Source organism: Monodon monoceros, unplaced genomic scaffold (assembly GCF_005190385.1).
Source record: "Monodon monoceros isolate NGI ecotype Baffin Bay Population unplaced genomic scaffold, NGI_Narwhal_1 Super_Scaffold_19, whole genome shotgun sequence".
Lineage (NCBI taxonomy): Eukaryota > Metazoa > Chordata > Mammalia > Artiodactyla > Monodontidae > Monodon > Monodon monoceros.
Window position 1 is genome coordinate 9,871,552 of NW_021703775.1, and position 16,880 is coordinate 9,888,431.

The 16,880-nt window shown below is 44.3% G+C and overlaps 1 protein-coding gene across 1 annotated transcript in view; it reads left to right on the forward strand.

Annotated features, from left to right (window-relative positions):
• Positions 1–16,880, forward strand: part of ACOXL (acyl-CoA oxidase like) — a 353,725-nt gene that overhangs the window by 14,696 nt on the left and 322,149 nt on the right. The window contains 2 exon segments of the mRNA XM_029232291.1: positions 11,554–11,608; positions 11,611–11,636. Of these exon segments, the coding sequence (XP_029088124.1) occupies positions 11,554–11,608; positions 11,611–11,636 (81 nt within the window).

Below are 16,880 nucleotides of genomic sequence, written 5' to 3' on the forward strand. Positions count from 1 at the left end.
AACCAACCAACCAACCAACCAAACAGCCAAACAGCCAACCAACCAACCAACCAACCAACCAACCAACCAAACAGCCAAACAGCCAACCAACCAACCAACCAACCAACCAACCAGCTAGCCAACCAAACAACCAACCAACCAACCAACCAACCAAACAGCCAAACAGCCAACCAACCAACCAATCAACCAACCAAACAGCCAAACAGCCAACCAACCAACCAACTAGCCAGCCAACCAACCAACCAACCAAACAGCCGAACAGCCAACCAACCAACCAACCAACCAACCAAACAAACAAACAAACAGCCAAACAGCCAACCAACCAACCAACCAACCAACCAAACAGCCAAACAGCCAACCAACCAAACAGCCAAATAGCCAAACAGCCAACCAACCAAACAGGAGGGAGCCAGTGGGACTCAGGCTATTCCTGGCCAACTGTAGTGAGGAGTGGGGACAATGGATAAAGGATAATGACGTTCCCCACTCCATCCTTGACTGCTTACCCCCCAACCCTGTCCCCAGCCATCTTCTCTCTCATCCAACCAACCAACCAACCAAACAAACAAACAAATGAACAAACAAACAAACAACAGAACATAAAAACCCCAATCCCTCTTTGCTTTCAGCCACTTTCTCCATCAGAATCTGGCCTCCAAATGTGTCTGGTGTGGGGCTGGCAGGAAGGTGAGATTCCGACATGGGGGCCAGTCTCCTGCCCCCTTAATCAGCCCAACATGTCTAAGGCTTAAGTTAGTGTCAAAAATCAAGACCCGGATGTGAGGGTTGATCCTGTAATGAGGTTTATCAGTTGCAGCCTGAGCCCCCCACGTCTGAAGGATTAGCCTGCATACTCTCGCTACTGATGAAGTGTGTTAAGCCCTGGATCCAATTATCTCCCTGTTTTCACGGCTCCTTCCATGGTCGTCAGCAGCCTGGACAGCTCTGTCCTGCATGATGAGGTGTGATTCCTCTGGGAGGCACAGGATTGGCCCTGGACGATCCCTCCAGCTCATTTCTGTTAGTTATTTCAGCCTGTCTGGCGCTTCTCTCTGTGTGAATTTGCAAAAGCCAATGAACCTGAAGGAAATTAAACCAGTCAGTCATCGGTCACTGGGGCTGCAGGCTTATCTCATGGGGCGGGTGTCATAAGACTCAGCAGAACATCTGCATGTGAAGGCTCTCAAATTCCCCCTGTGAACAGCTGGAGGAGCTGTCCACATCCAGTAATTCTAGAAGTGTTGCATGATTCATCCCACCTCTTCATGAAAATATTGAGTCATGGACTGCCAGTTCAGAGAGCATTCCAGGTCCTTCCATCTTTCCCTGGCCCTCGTGTGTTGCTCTTAACTTTTGGGGATGATTGGATAAGCTCCCAGGCAGAGTGCAGCGTGTAACATGTGACGATGATGTCCTTGAGGACAAACGAGGAGCGAGCCTCATTCATCCCAGGGCTCGGTGGACAGCCCACAGGCTGAGAAAAAGCCATTAAAATGTTTCCACTCTGTCTTCTCCCTTCTGTCAACTGCAGTAGATTTGAGGTGTTTCAGTAATTTAAAAAGGAAAACAGTATCTCAGCCTGACTACAGAGTGCGCGCAGATGCGCGCGCGCGCGCGCGCACACACACACACACACACACACACACACACACACTGTGAAAAATCTCATTGCACCTTTTCAACTCCTCCTGCACCTGTTTCCAGTGACATCACATTTGTGCCCCTCGGCCAACTGTCTCTCTCTCTGAGGATTCAGGACTGGGTCCTGCATTGGGGGAGGTCTCTGACTTCTGGAATTTCCAGATGAGGAGATGGAGGACCCAGTTGGGACATCTGCTTTGTGGCAGTGCTCGGACTGGACCCCAGCCCCTCCCTTGGGTGCCTGGTCCTGTCTGTGTGGCACCCTCCTCAGAGACACCCTGGAAGCCAACAGAGGCTGGCAGCCTGCACAAAAAATCACCATAACCAGCGACAGCTCACACTTACTAAATACATATTTCGTGTCAGTCACAGCTCTAAGAACTTTAAATGGATGATCTCATTTAATATTCCCGACATCCCTAGTGGTATTCCTATTTTACAGATGAGCAAACTGAAGCTGAGTAATTGGTCAGAGGTCATACAACTAGTAAGCTGTATATATAACTAGTGGAGCATTGATTCAAAGCCAGGTGGATTGCTTCCTGAGCCCACTCAAATCTGGTGGGTCTCACCCCAGGGTGCACATTAGAACCGCCTGTGGAGCTTAACAAACTCTTGCCATCCAGGCTTTTGGTCAGGCTCATCGGATCAGCATTTAAACCGTGCAGGTGATGCAGTGTGCATCCTGGCTTGAGTACTGACGCACTGTCCTTCTTTCCTGGTACCCTGTACTGTTTCTCCTGAATTGTTTCTAATTCTTCTGAATTGTTCCCGTTCAGCATTTCGTCCCTCCCAATCATGGTGCAGGGCTGACTCAGGGATGCTCCATCCCAACATTTCCTTTTCTCAGGAGGGAGCCAGTGGGACTCAGGCTATTCCTGGCCAACTGTAGTGAGGACTGGGGACAATGGATAATGGATAATGACGTTCCCCACTCCATCCGTGACTGCTTACCCCCCAACCCTGTCCCCAGTGATCTTCTCTCTCATCCTGAGTTCCTCTCGTCCTCACCCCCATGATCCACGTGGGCCGTGGGCACGGTAGTATCATTACCGAAGCCAGTGGTTCTCGAAGTAGGATCTGAGGACCCGTGGGTGTACCCAAGATCCTTTCTGTTACTATCTGAAAAGTAGATGTCCAACTACCTGCGTGCACGACACCAGGTTTTCATCATCAACTTCGACCAAAACAACATATGGCTACAGACTGAGTGCAGAAGCAGACATGAGAGGCCAGCTGTCTTTTATTAAGCCAGATGCTAAAACAATTTGTAAAAAGGCAAAACAATGCGATTCCTCTCATTGATTTAGTTTTTGGCTTGAAAATTGTGGCTATTTTTCATAAGAATTATGTCATTTACATTAACATGTAATAGGTTTATTATTGTTATTTTTAAATGAATAAACATTTAAAAAATTCTCAGCTTTAATTACTAGTACAGTAACTTGATAGATACAACCTGCATAAACTAAAGCTCTTTGGAATCCAAGATAATTTTTTTTTGCCATTTAAAAAAAATTAATTAATTTAGTTTTTGGCTGCGTTGGGTTTTCATTGCTGCGTGTGGGCTTTCTCTAGTTGCGGCGAGCTGGGGCTACTCTTCTTTGCGGTGCACGGGCTTCTCATTGTGGTGGCTTCTCTTGTTGCAGAGCACGGGCTCTAGGTGTGTGGGCTTCAGTAGTTGTGCCTCATGGACTCTAGAGCACAGGCTCAGTAGTTGTGGCGCATGGGCTTAGTTGCTCTGCAGCACGTGGAATCTTCCCGGACCAGGGCTCGAACCCGTGTCTCCTGCATTTGCAGGCAGATTCTTAACCACTGTGCCACCAAGTAAGTCCGGAATCCGAGATAATTAAAAAAATTTTTTTAAATAAATAAATTAATTAATTTTTGGCCGCATTGGGTCTTTGTTGCTGTGCGCTGGCTTTCTCTAGTTGTGGCAAGCAGGGGCAACTCCTCGTTGCGGTGTGTGGGCTTCTCACTGCGGTGGCTTCTCCTGTTGTGGAGCACGGGCTCTAGGCACGCAGACTTCTGTAGTTGTGGCTCACGGGCTCTAGAGCACAGGCTCAGTAGTTGTGGCGCTTGGGCTTAGTTGCTCCATGGCATGTGGGATCTTCCTGGACCAGGGATCGAACCCATGTCCCCTGCATTGGCAGGTGGATTCTTAACTACTGTGCCACCAGGGAAGTACCCGAGATAATTTTTAAGAGTATAAAGGGGTCTAAAGCTTGAGAACTGCTGGTCTAAATCATCCACTGTTTTCTCAAACCACCCATCTCAGATCAGCTTGGAGGGGGATTGGCGGCTTTATATTTATATTATATTTATTATTATCGCTTCTCGGCCTTTTGGCTAAGATCAAGTGTATATTATATTTATTATACTGCAATTATTAAATTTCCATCAGAATTTAAGATAGTGTCAGTTTGGGATGGTTTGGGTTTTTGTATTTAGAGAAATACCGGGGTGGGGGGTGGTGATCAGATCTGGAATGGAAAAAGATTTGAAAGTCAGCTCCGCTTAGAAGGCAACAGGGCATGGGGAACGTTGTTGCTTTCCTCATGAACCCCTGAGAAAAGGAGCAGCCTTTCCCAGGAAGCAGTTACACTGAAGCCATTGGCATGTTGCAGAAAAGGAGCTGAGCAGGGGTTTCACCAAGAGACTGAAGTCCCATCCCAGGACTGGTTCCTGACCTATTTTGAGCTCTTGGCTTCAACACCCTGGCCTTGGCTCTGCCCTTGGTCCTCTGGCTTCTGTTTGTATTGGGACCCAGGCTTTTCCTAGTGGGCTGGACAGGCTGCCCCTGGCTCTGCCTTGTGTGCTGCTGCCTTTGGCAGGAGGCCCTGTCCCAGCTCTGGTTCCACGACTTGGACCCTGGCCACTTGGCCAGCGCTCTGGTCGGGTCAGCTCTGGCCCCGTGGGATGCCGTGGAGGATCTGAGCAGAGATGACAGGATAGAGGGAGGGCCTGTTTATAGAAGTTCCTCTGTGTAGATTGGCACCTGAACTGAGTTGTCATCCATGACAGCCACAGGGATTACTTGAAAGGGCGTGCCAGGGAGTGAGCTGGGACCTGCCTGGGGACTCCGGTGCAGCTGGAAGCCTGGTGCTATTTATTTACTGCACTGGAAACCATTCTGCATAATGGAAACTTCTCAGTTTAAGGCATAATTATTCTTCTTGCATTGAAATATTATGTTAAAAATAACAATAATGATTACTTGTTATCATTTGCTAGGTCCCTACTATGTGCCAGGCTAGGTGATTCATTCATTTTACAATTTTTTATTGAACACCTACTATGAGGTAGTTCAAGAGGCAGTGAACAAAGCAGGTAAAGTAATACCTGCTTTATGGAGCTTACATTTTAGAGACGAGGCAGGCTACAAACTAATAAAGTACATTTATGTCAGATGGTTGTCTATGCTGGGGATAAAAATCAAGCATAGTAAATTGGGAAAGAAGAAGTAAACCTATCTGTGTTCACAGACGACATGATCTTATATGTAGAAAACCCTAAAGATTCCACCAAAAAAACTGTTAGAACTGATACACAAATTCAGTAAAGTTGCAAGGTACATAATCCATCACTCTTTTCAATTAAAATCAATGTAAAATAATGCATTTTTCGTCAACAGCAAAGTAAGCTCATGCATCAGGCTGGTGATGTCAATACGATGCATTCATCATTATGTGTTGTCAGTATTGATAAATTATGTGATTGCACTAATAATCAGAAACATTTTCGAGGCAGCTAGGAATTTGGGATGAAGCATGCTGCCAGACAAGAGGCATTAAGTTTAAGGCAAGAATTTGGAAAATCCAAAACTGTCAAAATACTGCAGTAATGTTGTGACAGATGAAAAATGTCTTTGGACAGAGCCGTGGGAATGTCACCTTTCATCCTTCCTCTCTTGGGCTTTCCTGGAGTAGTCAAGGCCCCTGGGGAGGGCAGAAGTACAATGGCCACAGACAGCCTTTGTCACAGAATCCTCCCAGCACTCTGCTCAGGGATCCCACTCTGTGGTCCCAGGAGAGAATCAGCAGAGGATAAGGAACAGCAGCGAGTAAGAAGAGTCAGACGTGGGGGCCACAGTGAGAAGTTTGGATTTTTTGCCAAGGTAAATGGAGTCATTGGAGGGTTTTCTCAAGGGTGGGTGGGGAAGAAGAAGAAGGCAAGCACAATGTAATGCTTATTTTAAAAGTGTTATAGTTCCTTGATCAAAATTTATAAGTTGATTCAAAAACCATACATGGAAATGCAAAAGGCCTAGAATCATTAAAGCAATTCTAAAAAAGGGTGAATTTGGAGGACTCTCCCTGTTTGATTTCAAGACATTAAAAAGCTACTCAAAAGAGTATGTGGTGTTGGCATTAGGGTGGACACATAGATTAATGGGACAGAATGAAGAGTCCTGAAATAAATCCACACCCATATGTTCACTTGATTTTTGGACAGTGTTGCCAAGGCAATTCAATGGGAAAATGAAAGTCTTTTCAATAAATGGCGTTGGAACTACTGATAAAACTATAGAAAAAAATTTAACCTTGATCCTGACCTCACACTACACACACAAAAAAGGTGTATTATACACCTGAACACAAATTCCACAATTACAACGTTTGTACAAGAACAAAGGAGAAGGCAGAGGTTTCTTAGAGAGGACCTCAAAATATTGAAAGTGTAAAAGAAAAAGAACTGATAAGGTAATCTTTATCAAAATTAAAAACCATTGTTCATCAAAAGACATCATGAAAAGAATAAAAAGACAATCTACAGGACTTCCCTGGTGGTTCAGTGGTTAAGAATCCACCTGCCAATGCAGGGGACACGGGTTCGAGCCCTGGTCCGGGAAGATCCCACATGCTGCAGGATAACTAAGCCCACGCGCGACAACTACTGAACCTGCGCTCTAGAGCCCATGAGCCACAACTACTGAGCCCGTATGCCACAACTACTGAACCCACGTGCCACAACTACTGAAGCCCGCACACCTTGAGCCCCTGCTCCGCAACAAGAGAAGCCACCGGAATGAGAAGCCCACGCACCGCAACGAAGAGTAGCCCCTGCTTGCCGCAACTAGAGAAAGCCTACGCGCAGCAACGAAGACCCAGTGCAGCCCCCCCAAAAAAAGGCAATCTACAAACTAGGAAAGAATATCTGCAATGCATATATCTGAAAAAAAGTTATGTCCAGATACAAAGTATTTGTACTCGGAACATATAAAGAATTCCTAGAGCTCAATGGTAAAAAGACACACAAACCCAGTTAAAAAATGAGCAAAATCCTTGAAAGAGTCAGACGTAGGGGCCACAGTGAGAAGTTTGGATTTTTTGGACTTTATAAAAGAGTCCAGGGCTTCCCTGGTGACGCAGTGGTTGAGAGTCCACCTGCCGATGCAGGGGACACGGGTTCGTGCCCCGGTCCGGGAAGATCCCACATGCCGCGGAGCGGCTGGGCCCATGAGCCATGGCCACTTAGCCTGCGCGTCCGGAGCCTGTGCTCCGCAACGGGAGAGGCCACAACAGTGAGAGGCCCGCGTACTGCAAAAAAAAAAGAGACCCCAATTCTGGCCACTTCTAACATCTCGCACCATCATCTTGCACCTGGACTATTGTAACAACCTCCCAGCTGGCCTCCTGTTCCACTCTGCCCCAAACATCAGGCATGGTGATCTAATATTTATTATTAAGGTAAAATTTATATACAGTGAAATGCACAAAGCATAAATGCATGAGTTCTGGTCCATTATCTACCTATGTAACCATCACGCCAATTAAGATCATGGAACGTTCCCGTGCCCCCCAGAAAGTGCCCTCTTGCTCCTTTTCAGAGTCCCTGCCCCCCACAGGCAACCCCTCTTCTCTTTGCATCAATATTCACTAGCTTTGCTTGTTCGTGAACTTACATAAATGGAATCGTATGGTACGTACTCTTTCATGTCTGTCTTCTTCCAGGCAGATAAGGCATTCGTGTGGTTTCCTGTATCCTAGCTCATTCTTTTGTATGGCTGAGTGGTTTGCCATCTGTGAGTACTCCACAATTGGTCCATTCTCTGACTGCGGGACATCTGGGTTGTTTCCACCTTGGGGTTATTATGAATCAAGTTGATACAAGCATTCATGCACAAGTCTTTTGGTGGATATGTGTTTCCATTTCTCTTTTGTAAACCCCCAGGAATGCAACTGCTGGTTGAAGGGTAGGTTTATGTTTAATATTGTAAGGAAGTGTCAAACACTTTTGCAAAATGACTGCACCATTTTCCATTCTGACCAACGATATATGAGAATTCTAGTTGCTCCACATCCTCAACAATATTGTCAGACTTTCCCATCTTTAGCTATTCTCGAGGGATTGTAATATCACCTCATTATGGTTTAAATGTGCATTTCTCCAATGACTTAAGATGCTGAGCACATTTTTATATGCTTATTGGCCATTTGGACTCTTTTTTTTTTTTTTTTTTTTTTTTGCGGTACGCGGGCCTCTCACTGTTGTAGCCTCTCCCGTTGCGGAGCACAGGCTCCGGACTCGCAGGCTCAGTGGCTACAATTATACATCCTGGAGCCTCCTGTAGCTCCAGGATGGCTACATTTGGGATTGGTTCTTTAGCAAGTGTGACTGCAATTTATCCTCGCAGGCTACAATTATAAATTGTTCGTGACAGTTCTTTTCCTTCCCGAGTCTCTGCACAGGACCACGATCTTTGCTATTAGATCCAATGGGCAATGCTGTAGGAGTTTGCCATTAATGCTGTGATGTTGATTTAAGCATTCATTTGGGCTGGTCCATCTCAAGACATCGAGCAAAAGTTCCAAAACTAAGATGAGGCTTGATTTGATGGATTTCCTTACTAGCATGTATTTTTAAATATCTTTTCCACACGTAAATTCTCTCTTCAGTTCTTCTTTCATTTCCGATCCACTAACTGTTCTTAAAAAATGTCTAATATTGACAAGGTTCCCCTCACATTCAATTGGCAGCATACTGAACCGCCCATGCTGATAATGATCAATCAATAATTAATGCATTTTTCAGCACACATTTTTGCAGTATCTCTACTGTATCAATAGCTGACTTCATTTAGATTTAATACATTCAAGCCAAACTCAATTCCCATATCAGACTGTTAGTTTATAGTAATTTTTAATGATAATGATTCCATAAATGTATGGAGAATATACTCAAACTTGTATTTTATCCTAAATTATACCCCATGCTATTTACATTTTTGCTTAATAAATTCAGTCTCAAACAGAAGGAAGGTAGTTTTCCTTAAAATAAACCCCATTTCTTTGTAGAGCACTTGATGTATCAGACCTTCATGATGTAATATTCTGTTACAAATCAAATTTTACAAAATGTATATTTTTGGTTTTATAAGCCCAGAGAGTCTCTAAAAGACAAATCTTCTTCTTCAGCTAAAATCAACTTGATTCACCACTGCTTGGGTATCTATACTCTGAGCTGTCTTCCCTCTTGATATTAAAGACGCTTGCTGTCCCCTTCATAACCCATCAGTGGGCCCCATTAGGAGCCCTACCAAGAGGACCGGGCAAAAACAGGTTCCTGATCTTAGTTTTCTAACAAACAGTCCCCAAACTGGCATATTTGCTTCTTCTTCAATTTCCCTATTTTAGTTACATCGTCTCAGTCTTACTGAATACATGTCTTTTTTTTACAATGAGCCTTAAATTATTTTAGAAAGAGAAGGAATCAGAGTAAAATATACAAATAGAATAAATAAATTTTCAAGGCTTCAAGGATTCAGTCATCTGGGGCCTGCTCTAAACAAGATTGTTGCTTGCTGGGCTATCCAGTCCTGACCCTCCCTCCAAAAGAGATCCCAGGGCTTCCTACAATTTATAATTGTAGCCTGCAATTTATTTCAAACTGGTGAGTAAAAATGACCACAGTTGGATACCATCAAAGACAAAGTCACTCTCCTGCCTCCACAGTGTAAATGGAGAGAATGAAATATGAAGAAAACCAAGACTGGTTGGAGATTCTGAGGGATTTACTTAGTCCTGATGGTTAAGGTTTGGCTCCAGCAGAGCAAGTGGTTTAAGGGGAGGAGGGGGTTGTTGGAATGAGGTGGGCTGGGGTGACTGTCAGCAAGGTTACCTGGGCACTGGGACGTGTTGGTGTCAGGTGCTCTCTTGCGACAAGGCTGGTGGTACAAAAGAGGGGTGGGCTGGCGATAAAGATTGGACCACCCAGGGTCCAGGGGCTCCCTCCAGCTTAACAATGAAGGGCATTGAGGGCTGGGGACAAGAGGTCCATGTGAAGAATACGAAGATCTGGTTTCTGGCCCTTTTTCTACCACTTACTAGGTGACCCTGGTTGGACAAGTCTTTTGACCTCCCTGAGCCTAGACTTTTCCATCTGTGACACGGGGTCAGCACTTCCTGCCCTGCTCAGCTCCTCCTGGAGGACTGTTGTGGGGATCTGCGGGACAGAGGACCCAGGGGCCCTCCAAAAAAGCCCGCGAATATGCACTACAGTTGTTTTTTATTATTTGCTGGGAACGAACCCTCCCGTGTGAGCGGATACTGGAGCCAGGCAGTGGTACGTGCTCCAGCCTTGGAGGAGTATTTTAGGAAATAATCAATACAAGATGCACTGGGTTTGAGCCACGATAAGAGTCATAAATGTTGACAGTCTGCTGCTTGATAAAATTAATAATGCTTGAGAGAAACATTGTAAAAACCTATGGGAGGGAAAGCAGAGTGTGTCTGGGGAGAGAGTCTAAGCCAGCATGGAAACTGTCCTCCAAGGAAGGTCGGCCCCTCCTCCTGCTGGTGGGGAGGTTTACACACACATATGCACACGTACACACAGGCATACACGCACCACACACATATGCACTTGTGCACATGGGCAACAAGCACCAGCTTTGTTGGCTGCATCTCAGAAGAGACTGGTGAGTGAGAAAGGCTAGCATTAATTCCAACAACAGATAATTGGAATTACCTTTGGAAGAAATGCCACCTGCCTCTGAAATTCTGAAATGAAACAGCGACAGTGTTCTTGCCCTGTCCCACTTCTCGCTGGTGGAGAAGAGCGTGCTTGTGTAGCTTTGGGATTCGAGACTGCTGTGCACAGCAAGGGAGAAGAGGGTAACAAAGGGGGACCGGACCTCATGGTTTTTAATCAAAGCCCTGAGATGCTCTGTGGTTAGAAAGTAAAGGGAAGAATACTGCTTTTCCTGTGTCCAGAATGTTCCCAAATCTTCCAAATCCTCTGTCTGGGAAGATTGTCCAAGACGTCAAGATTGTCACCTGGACTTGTGCCAGCTGCTTGCTGTTGGTGGGAGCGTCGGTGCAGAGATGCTGCAGGTCTGAGTTGCTGTGTAGAACCGTGGTAGTGGTGAGGGGGCCCAGGGACAAACTTGGTTAAGTCCACGTGAGGCCAAAGGGGAGTCTGCCGGGGGCTGGCCTCCAGGCACATGCAGTCGACTTCCTATCGTGTGAGAGTCTTTACTTCGTCTGTGGTCAGAGACCAGACGACCCCATTAAAAAAGGATGCTCACTACCATATATAAAAGAGATAAACAACAAGGTCCTACTGTACAGCACAGGGAACTTATTCAATATCTTGTAATAAACTATAATGGAAAAGAATCTGAAAAGAAAAAAATATATATATGTAAAACTGAATAACTTTGCTGTACACCTGAAACTAACACAATATTGTAAATCAACCAGACTTCAATAAAAGTTTTTTAAAAAGGGATGAAAACACTGGCTGCTGTTCAGTAGAGTGGTGGAATTATTCTTAATTTAAAAATTGCTTTTGCTGTGTTGAATTTTTTATTCTAAAAGTAACATCTGTTTATTATTTTAAAAAATGTTAATTTAAACGGTCAGAAGAAACTGTAAGGAAATCTTGACATTGGGTCTGTCATGTTTTCAGGCAGAGAAAACAAAGAATTTTGTCAGTCGGAGCCTGGTCATAGGAGAAGTCCTCTCATAGCAGACATGGCCCCAGGAGTAAAGGTGAGAGACACTGGGCAGCCTGCCCTTCATGAACTGATGGGGTTTTTTTGTTTTGTTTTGGTTTTTTGCGGTACGCGGGCCTCTCACTGTTGTGGCCTCTCCCGTTGCGGAGCACAGGCTCCGGACGCACAGGCTCAGCGGCCACAGCTCATGGGCCCAGCCGCTCCGCGGCATGTGGGATCTTCCCGGACCGGGGCACGAACCCGCGTACCCTGCATCGGCAGGCGGACTCTCAACCACTGCGCCACCAGGGAAGCCCAGTCGTGCCCATTTTCAACTGCATACAGCCCCTACCCTATCCCTGTCCTTCGGCAACCACTAGTCTATTCTCCATCTGCATGGTTTTGCCATTTCTAGAATGGTATATAAATGGAAGTTCATTAATTTTTGACTACAGAAAGATATTCCTTTGGGTGAATGTGCCACAGCACTTGGAATTCTTAGACTTCTCCATTTTTGCTGATCAAATGGGTATAAAATGGCATCGCACTGTGGGCTTGCTTTGCATGTACCAGCTCACCAGGGATGGTAAACAGAATAGCTTGAAAGGTGTGACTGCCGTGGCCCCTTCCTGTGCCCTGAGCCTCCCAGCAGGCATGCGGCCCTGCATGTGCCCTCTTCTCCCTCCCTGGACACCACTGCATCACCAAATCAGTCCCCACCTGTAAATATCCAGTCCTGATATCCCCAAAGGGGAGAAATTATAATTAGAAAATGATGAATGAATGATCAGACAAGAAAGCAGGTCAATCATTGATGAGTCCAAGATGGAAACTTTCTGTTCTGCAATGTAGACATTTAAAAATGGGTAGGAATTAAAAATGAAGAAATCTGTGAGCACCAGCTGGGGTGAGGGCGCCCACCATTAGGTCCTTTGGGGAAAACTGGCTTCCCTATGAATTCATCCAGACAGGGTCTCTTCTCTCTGGGATGGGTTGGCTGTGGCTTCCAGAGAGAAGAAAGTCAGCTGAGATGCAGCAAATAGATCCTCCTCTCAGAAATCCTAGAGGGTCCTGGTTCAGACTCATGATCCTCCGTTGGTGCTTTTACCATATGCCCACACCTGCCTTCTCTTTAGCAAGTCTCCGGTGGGCCATGACCATGGGGAAGTCTTCATAGGGTGTTGCAGCTCTCTGGGCGGGGAGCCCTCTCCTCTGCACCTCCAGGGTCTTGCACTGAGCCTGGTGCACAGAGTTGCATAGGGAATGTTTGAGCAAATGAGGGAGGGGCAGCTTGTAGTTTCAAGCAGGACTTAAGAAACATTTCAACCCATTGCAATATGTGGACCTTATTTAGATCCTGGTTCAAACAACAGACTGTAAAGAAAAACTAGACGTCAGTTGGGGAAATTTGAAATTGGATATTTGGCAGTATTAAAGAATTATTATTATATTTGAGGTGGAATAATGGTTGTAGGGTCATGCTTTTAAAAAGAGTCTTTAGGGCTTCCCTGGTGGCGCAGTGGTTAAGAATCCACCTGCCAATGCAAGGGACACGGGTTCAAGCCCTGGTCCAGGAAGATCCCACATGCCGCAGAGCAACTAAGCCCGTGAGTCACAACTACTGAGCCTGGGTGCCACAACTACTGAAGCCTGCGTGCCTAGAGCCCGTGCTTTGCAACAAGAGAAGCCACTGCAATGAGAAGCCCGCGCACCGCAACGAAGAGTAGCCCCCGCTCTCTGCAACCAGAGGAAGCCCGCGCACAGCAACAAAGACCCAATGCAGCAAAAAATAAATAAATAAAACAATTTTTTTTAAAAAAGAGTCTTTATTTTTTACAGATGCATAGGAAATACTACTTATGGATGAAATGACAGGATGTCTGGGATAAACTTCGAGATCATCTGGGGTATAGAATGGGAGAGTGAATTGGGGGAAAGATTAATAAAATGGATCATGAGCTGGGCATCACTGAGTTTATGATACTCTTCTATTTTGTTTGAAATTTTCCACAATAAAAAGCTTTTTAAGAAAGTTTTACTCCTGAGTATCCTAGAAGGAAATTTGAATAGATTTAAAGGACTGGATCTTTAAAAATGCTTCTCTGATCACATCAATCTCAGCTGAAAACCCCTTCCTGTTAGCTTTAGAGAAACCCTCCAACCCTTGACATGTCTCACGGGTTCTCGTGGGGTATGGCCCTACACTCATGTCTCCAGACACCTTCTGTGCCACGTAGTCCTACCCGGGAGATCTGCTGTCTTGGCCTTCTTTCAGTCCCTTGTTTCCATATTTGGACCTCTCATGCTATCATCCTAGAACCATCTTTTCCCCTCCTTCACCTGCCTGACACCTGCTCATTCTTCAAGTCCCAGTTCAAGTGTCCTTCCTTCAGGTAAACCTCCCTCAAGCCTGCAGTTTAAATCCCACGTACATGTTGTCATCTGTCTTTGTGCCTTGCAGTATTCTGTCATGGCATTTACCCATTTTTTTTTTTATGATCATGTTTTTTTTTGGAGGGGTTTAAGATTAATTTTTATTGGAGTATAGTTGCTTTACAATGTTGTGTTAGCTTCTATTGCACAGCAAAATGCAAGGATTCTGCAGTATATGCAAATCAAGCAATGTGATACACATGATACACAATTAACAAATTGAAGAATAAAAACCATATGATCATTTCAATAGAGGCAGAAAAAGCTTTCAGCAAAATTCAACACCCATTTATGATAAAAACTCTCCAGAAAGTGGGCATAGAGGGAACCTACCTCAACATAATAAAGGCCATACATATATGACAAACCCACAGCAAACATTATTCTCAATGGTGAAAAACTGAAAGCATTTGCTCTAAGATCAGGAACAAGACAAGGGTGTCCACTCTCGCTGCTATTATTTAACATAGTTTTGGAAGTCGTAGGCACGGCAGTCAGAGAAGAAAAAGAAATAAAAGGAATCCGAATTGGAAAAGAAGAAGTAAAACTGTCACTGTTTGCAGATGACATGATACTATACGTAGAGAATCCTAAAGATGCCACCATAAAGCTATTAGAGCTAATTAATGAATTTAGTAAAGTTGCAGGGTACAAAATTAATAAACAGAAATCTCTTGCACTCCTATACACTACCAATGAAAGATCAGAAACAGAAATTAAGGAAATCCCATTTACCACTGCAACAAAAAGAATAAAATATCTAGGAATAAACCTACCTAAGGAGGCAAAAGACCTGTATGCAGAAAACTATAAGACACTGATGAAAGAAATCAGAGACGACACAAACAGATGGAGAGATGTACCATGTTCTTGTATTGGAAGAATCAATATTGTGAAAACAACTATACTACCCAAAGCAATCTACATATTCAGTGCAATCCCTATCAAATTACCAATGGCATTTTTCACAGAACTAGAACAAAAAATTTTACAATTTGTATGGAAACACAAAATGACCCCAAATAGCCAAAGCAATCTTGAGAAAGAAAAATGGAGCTGGAGGAATCAGCCTCCCTGACTTCAGACTATACTACAAAGCTACAGTGTTCAAGACAGTATGGTACTGGCACAAAAACAGAAATATAGATCAATGGAACAGGATAGAAAGCCCAGAGATAAACCCACGCACCTGTAGTCACCTAATCTGTGACAAAAGGAGCCCAGAATATACAATGGAGCAAAGGCAGCCTCTTCAATAAGTGGTGCTGGGAAAACTGGACAAGTACACGTAAAAGAATGAAATTAGAACACCCCCTAACACCATACACAAAAATAAACTCAAAATGGATTAAAGACCTAAATGTAAGGCCAGACACTATAAAATTCTTAGAGGAAAACATAGGCAGCACACTCTCTGATGTAAATCGCAGCAAGATCTTTTTTTAAAAAATTAATTTATTTTTGGCTGCGTTGGGTCCTCATTGCTGTGCGTGGGCTTTCTTTAGTTGCAGCAAGTGGGGGCTACTCTTTGTTGTGGTGTGCGGGCTTCTCATTGCAGTGGCTTTTCTTGTTGTGGAGCACGGGCTCTAGGCACGTGGACTTCAGTAGTTGTGGAACGCAGGCTCAGTAGTTGTGGTGCGCCAGCTCTAGAGTGCATGCTCAGTAGTTGTGGCGCACGGGCTTAGTTGCTCCGTGGCATGTGGGATCTTCCCTGACCAGGGCTTGAACCTGTGTCCCTTGCATTGGCAGGCGGATTCTTAACCACTGCACCACCAGGGAAGCCTGCAAGATCTTTTTTGACCCACCTCCTAATGAAAATAAAAACAAAAATAAACAAATGGGACCTAATGAAACTTAAAAGCTTTTGCACAGGAAAGGAAATCATAAACAAGATGAAAAGACAACCCTCAGAATGGGAGAAAATATTTACAAATGAAGGAACTGACAAAAGATTAATCTCTAAAATATACAAGCAGCTTATGCAGCTCAATATCAAAAAAAAAAAACCCAATCAAAAAATGGTCAGAAGACCTAAATAGACATTTCTGCAAAGAAGACTTACAGATGGCCAACAAACGCATGAAAAGATGCTCAACATCACTAATTATTAGAAAAATGCAAATCAAAACTACAATGAGGTATCACCTCACATGGCTCAGAATGGCCATCATCAAAAATCTACAAACAATAAATGCTGGAGAGGGTGTGGAGAAAAGGGAACCTTCTTACACCGTGGGTGGGAATGTAAATTGATACAGCTGCTATGGAAAATAGTGTGGAGGTTCCTTAAAAAACTATAAGTAGAGATACCATATGATACAGCAATCCCACTACTGGGCATATACCCAGAGAAAACTGTAATTCAAAAAGACACATGCACCCCAATATTCATAGCAGCACTATTTACAATAGCTAGGACATGGAAGCAGCCTAATGTCCATCAACAGAGGAATGGATGAAGAAGATATGGTACATATATACAGTGTACCCATTTTGGATTGATGTATTTATTCACAGGTCTGTTGTTTGTCTCTTAGCACGACTAGAGGGCAAACTCCTTGAAGACTGTCTCTGTCTACAGTCTTGGTATGTAGGAGGTGTCAGTACATGAATATTAAATGAATGCATAAAATCAAAACTGTATGGCAGTTACTGAAAAGGTTAAATTTAGAATTACCATATGATCCAGGAGTCCCACTCCTAGGTATATACCCCAAAGAATTAAAACAGGGACTCAAATAGATACCTGTATACCAACGTTCGTGGCAGCATTATTCACAGTAGCTGATAGGCGGAAAGAAACAAGTGTCCGTCGACAAATGAATGGATAAACAAAATATTGTATATACAAGTGTCTGTCAACAAATGG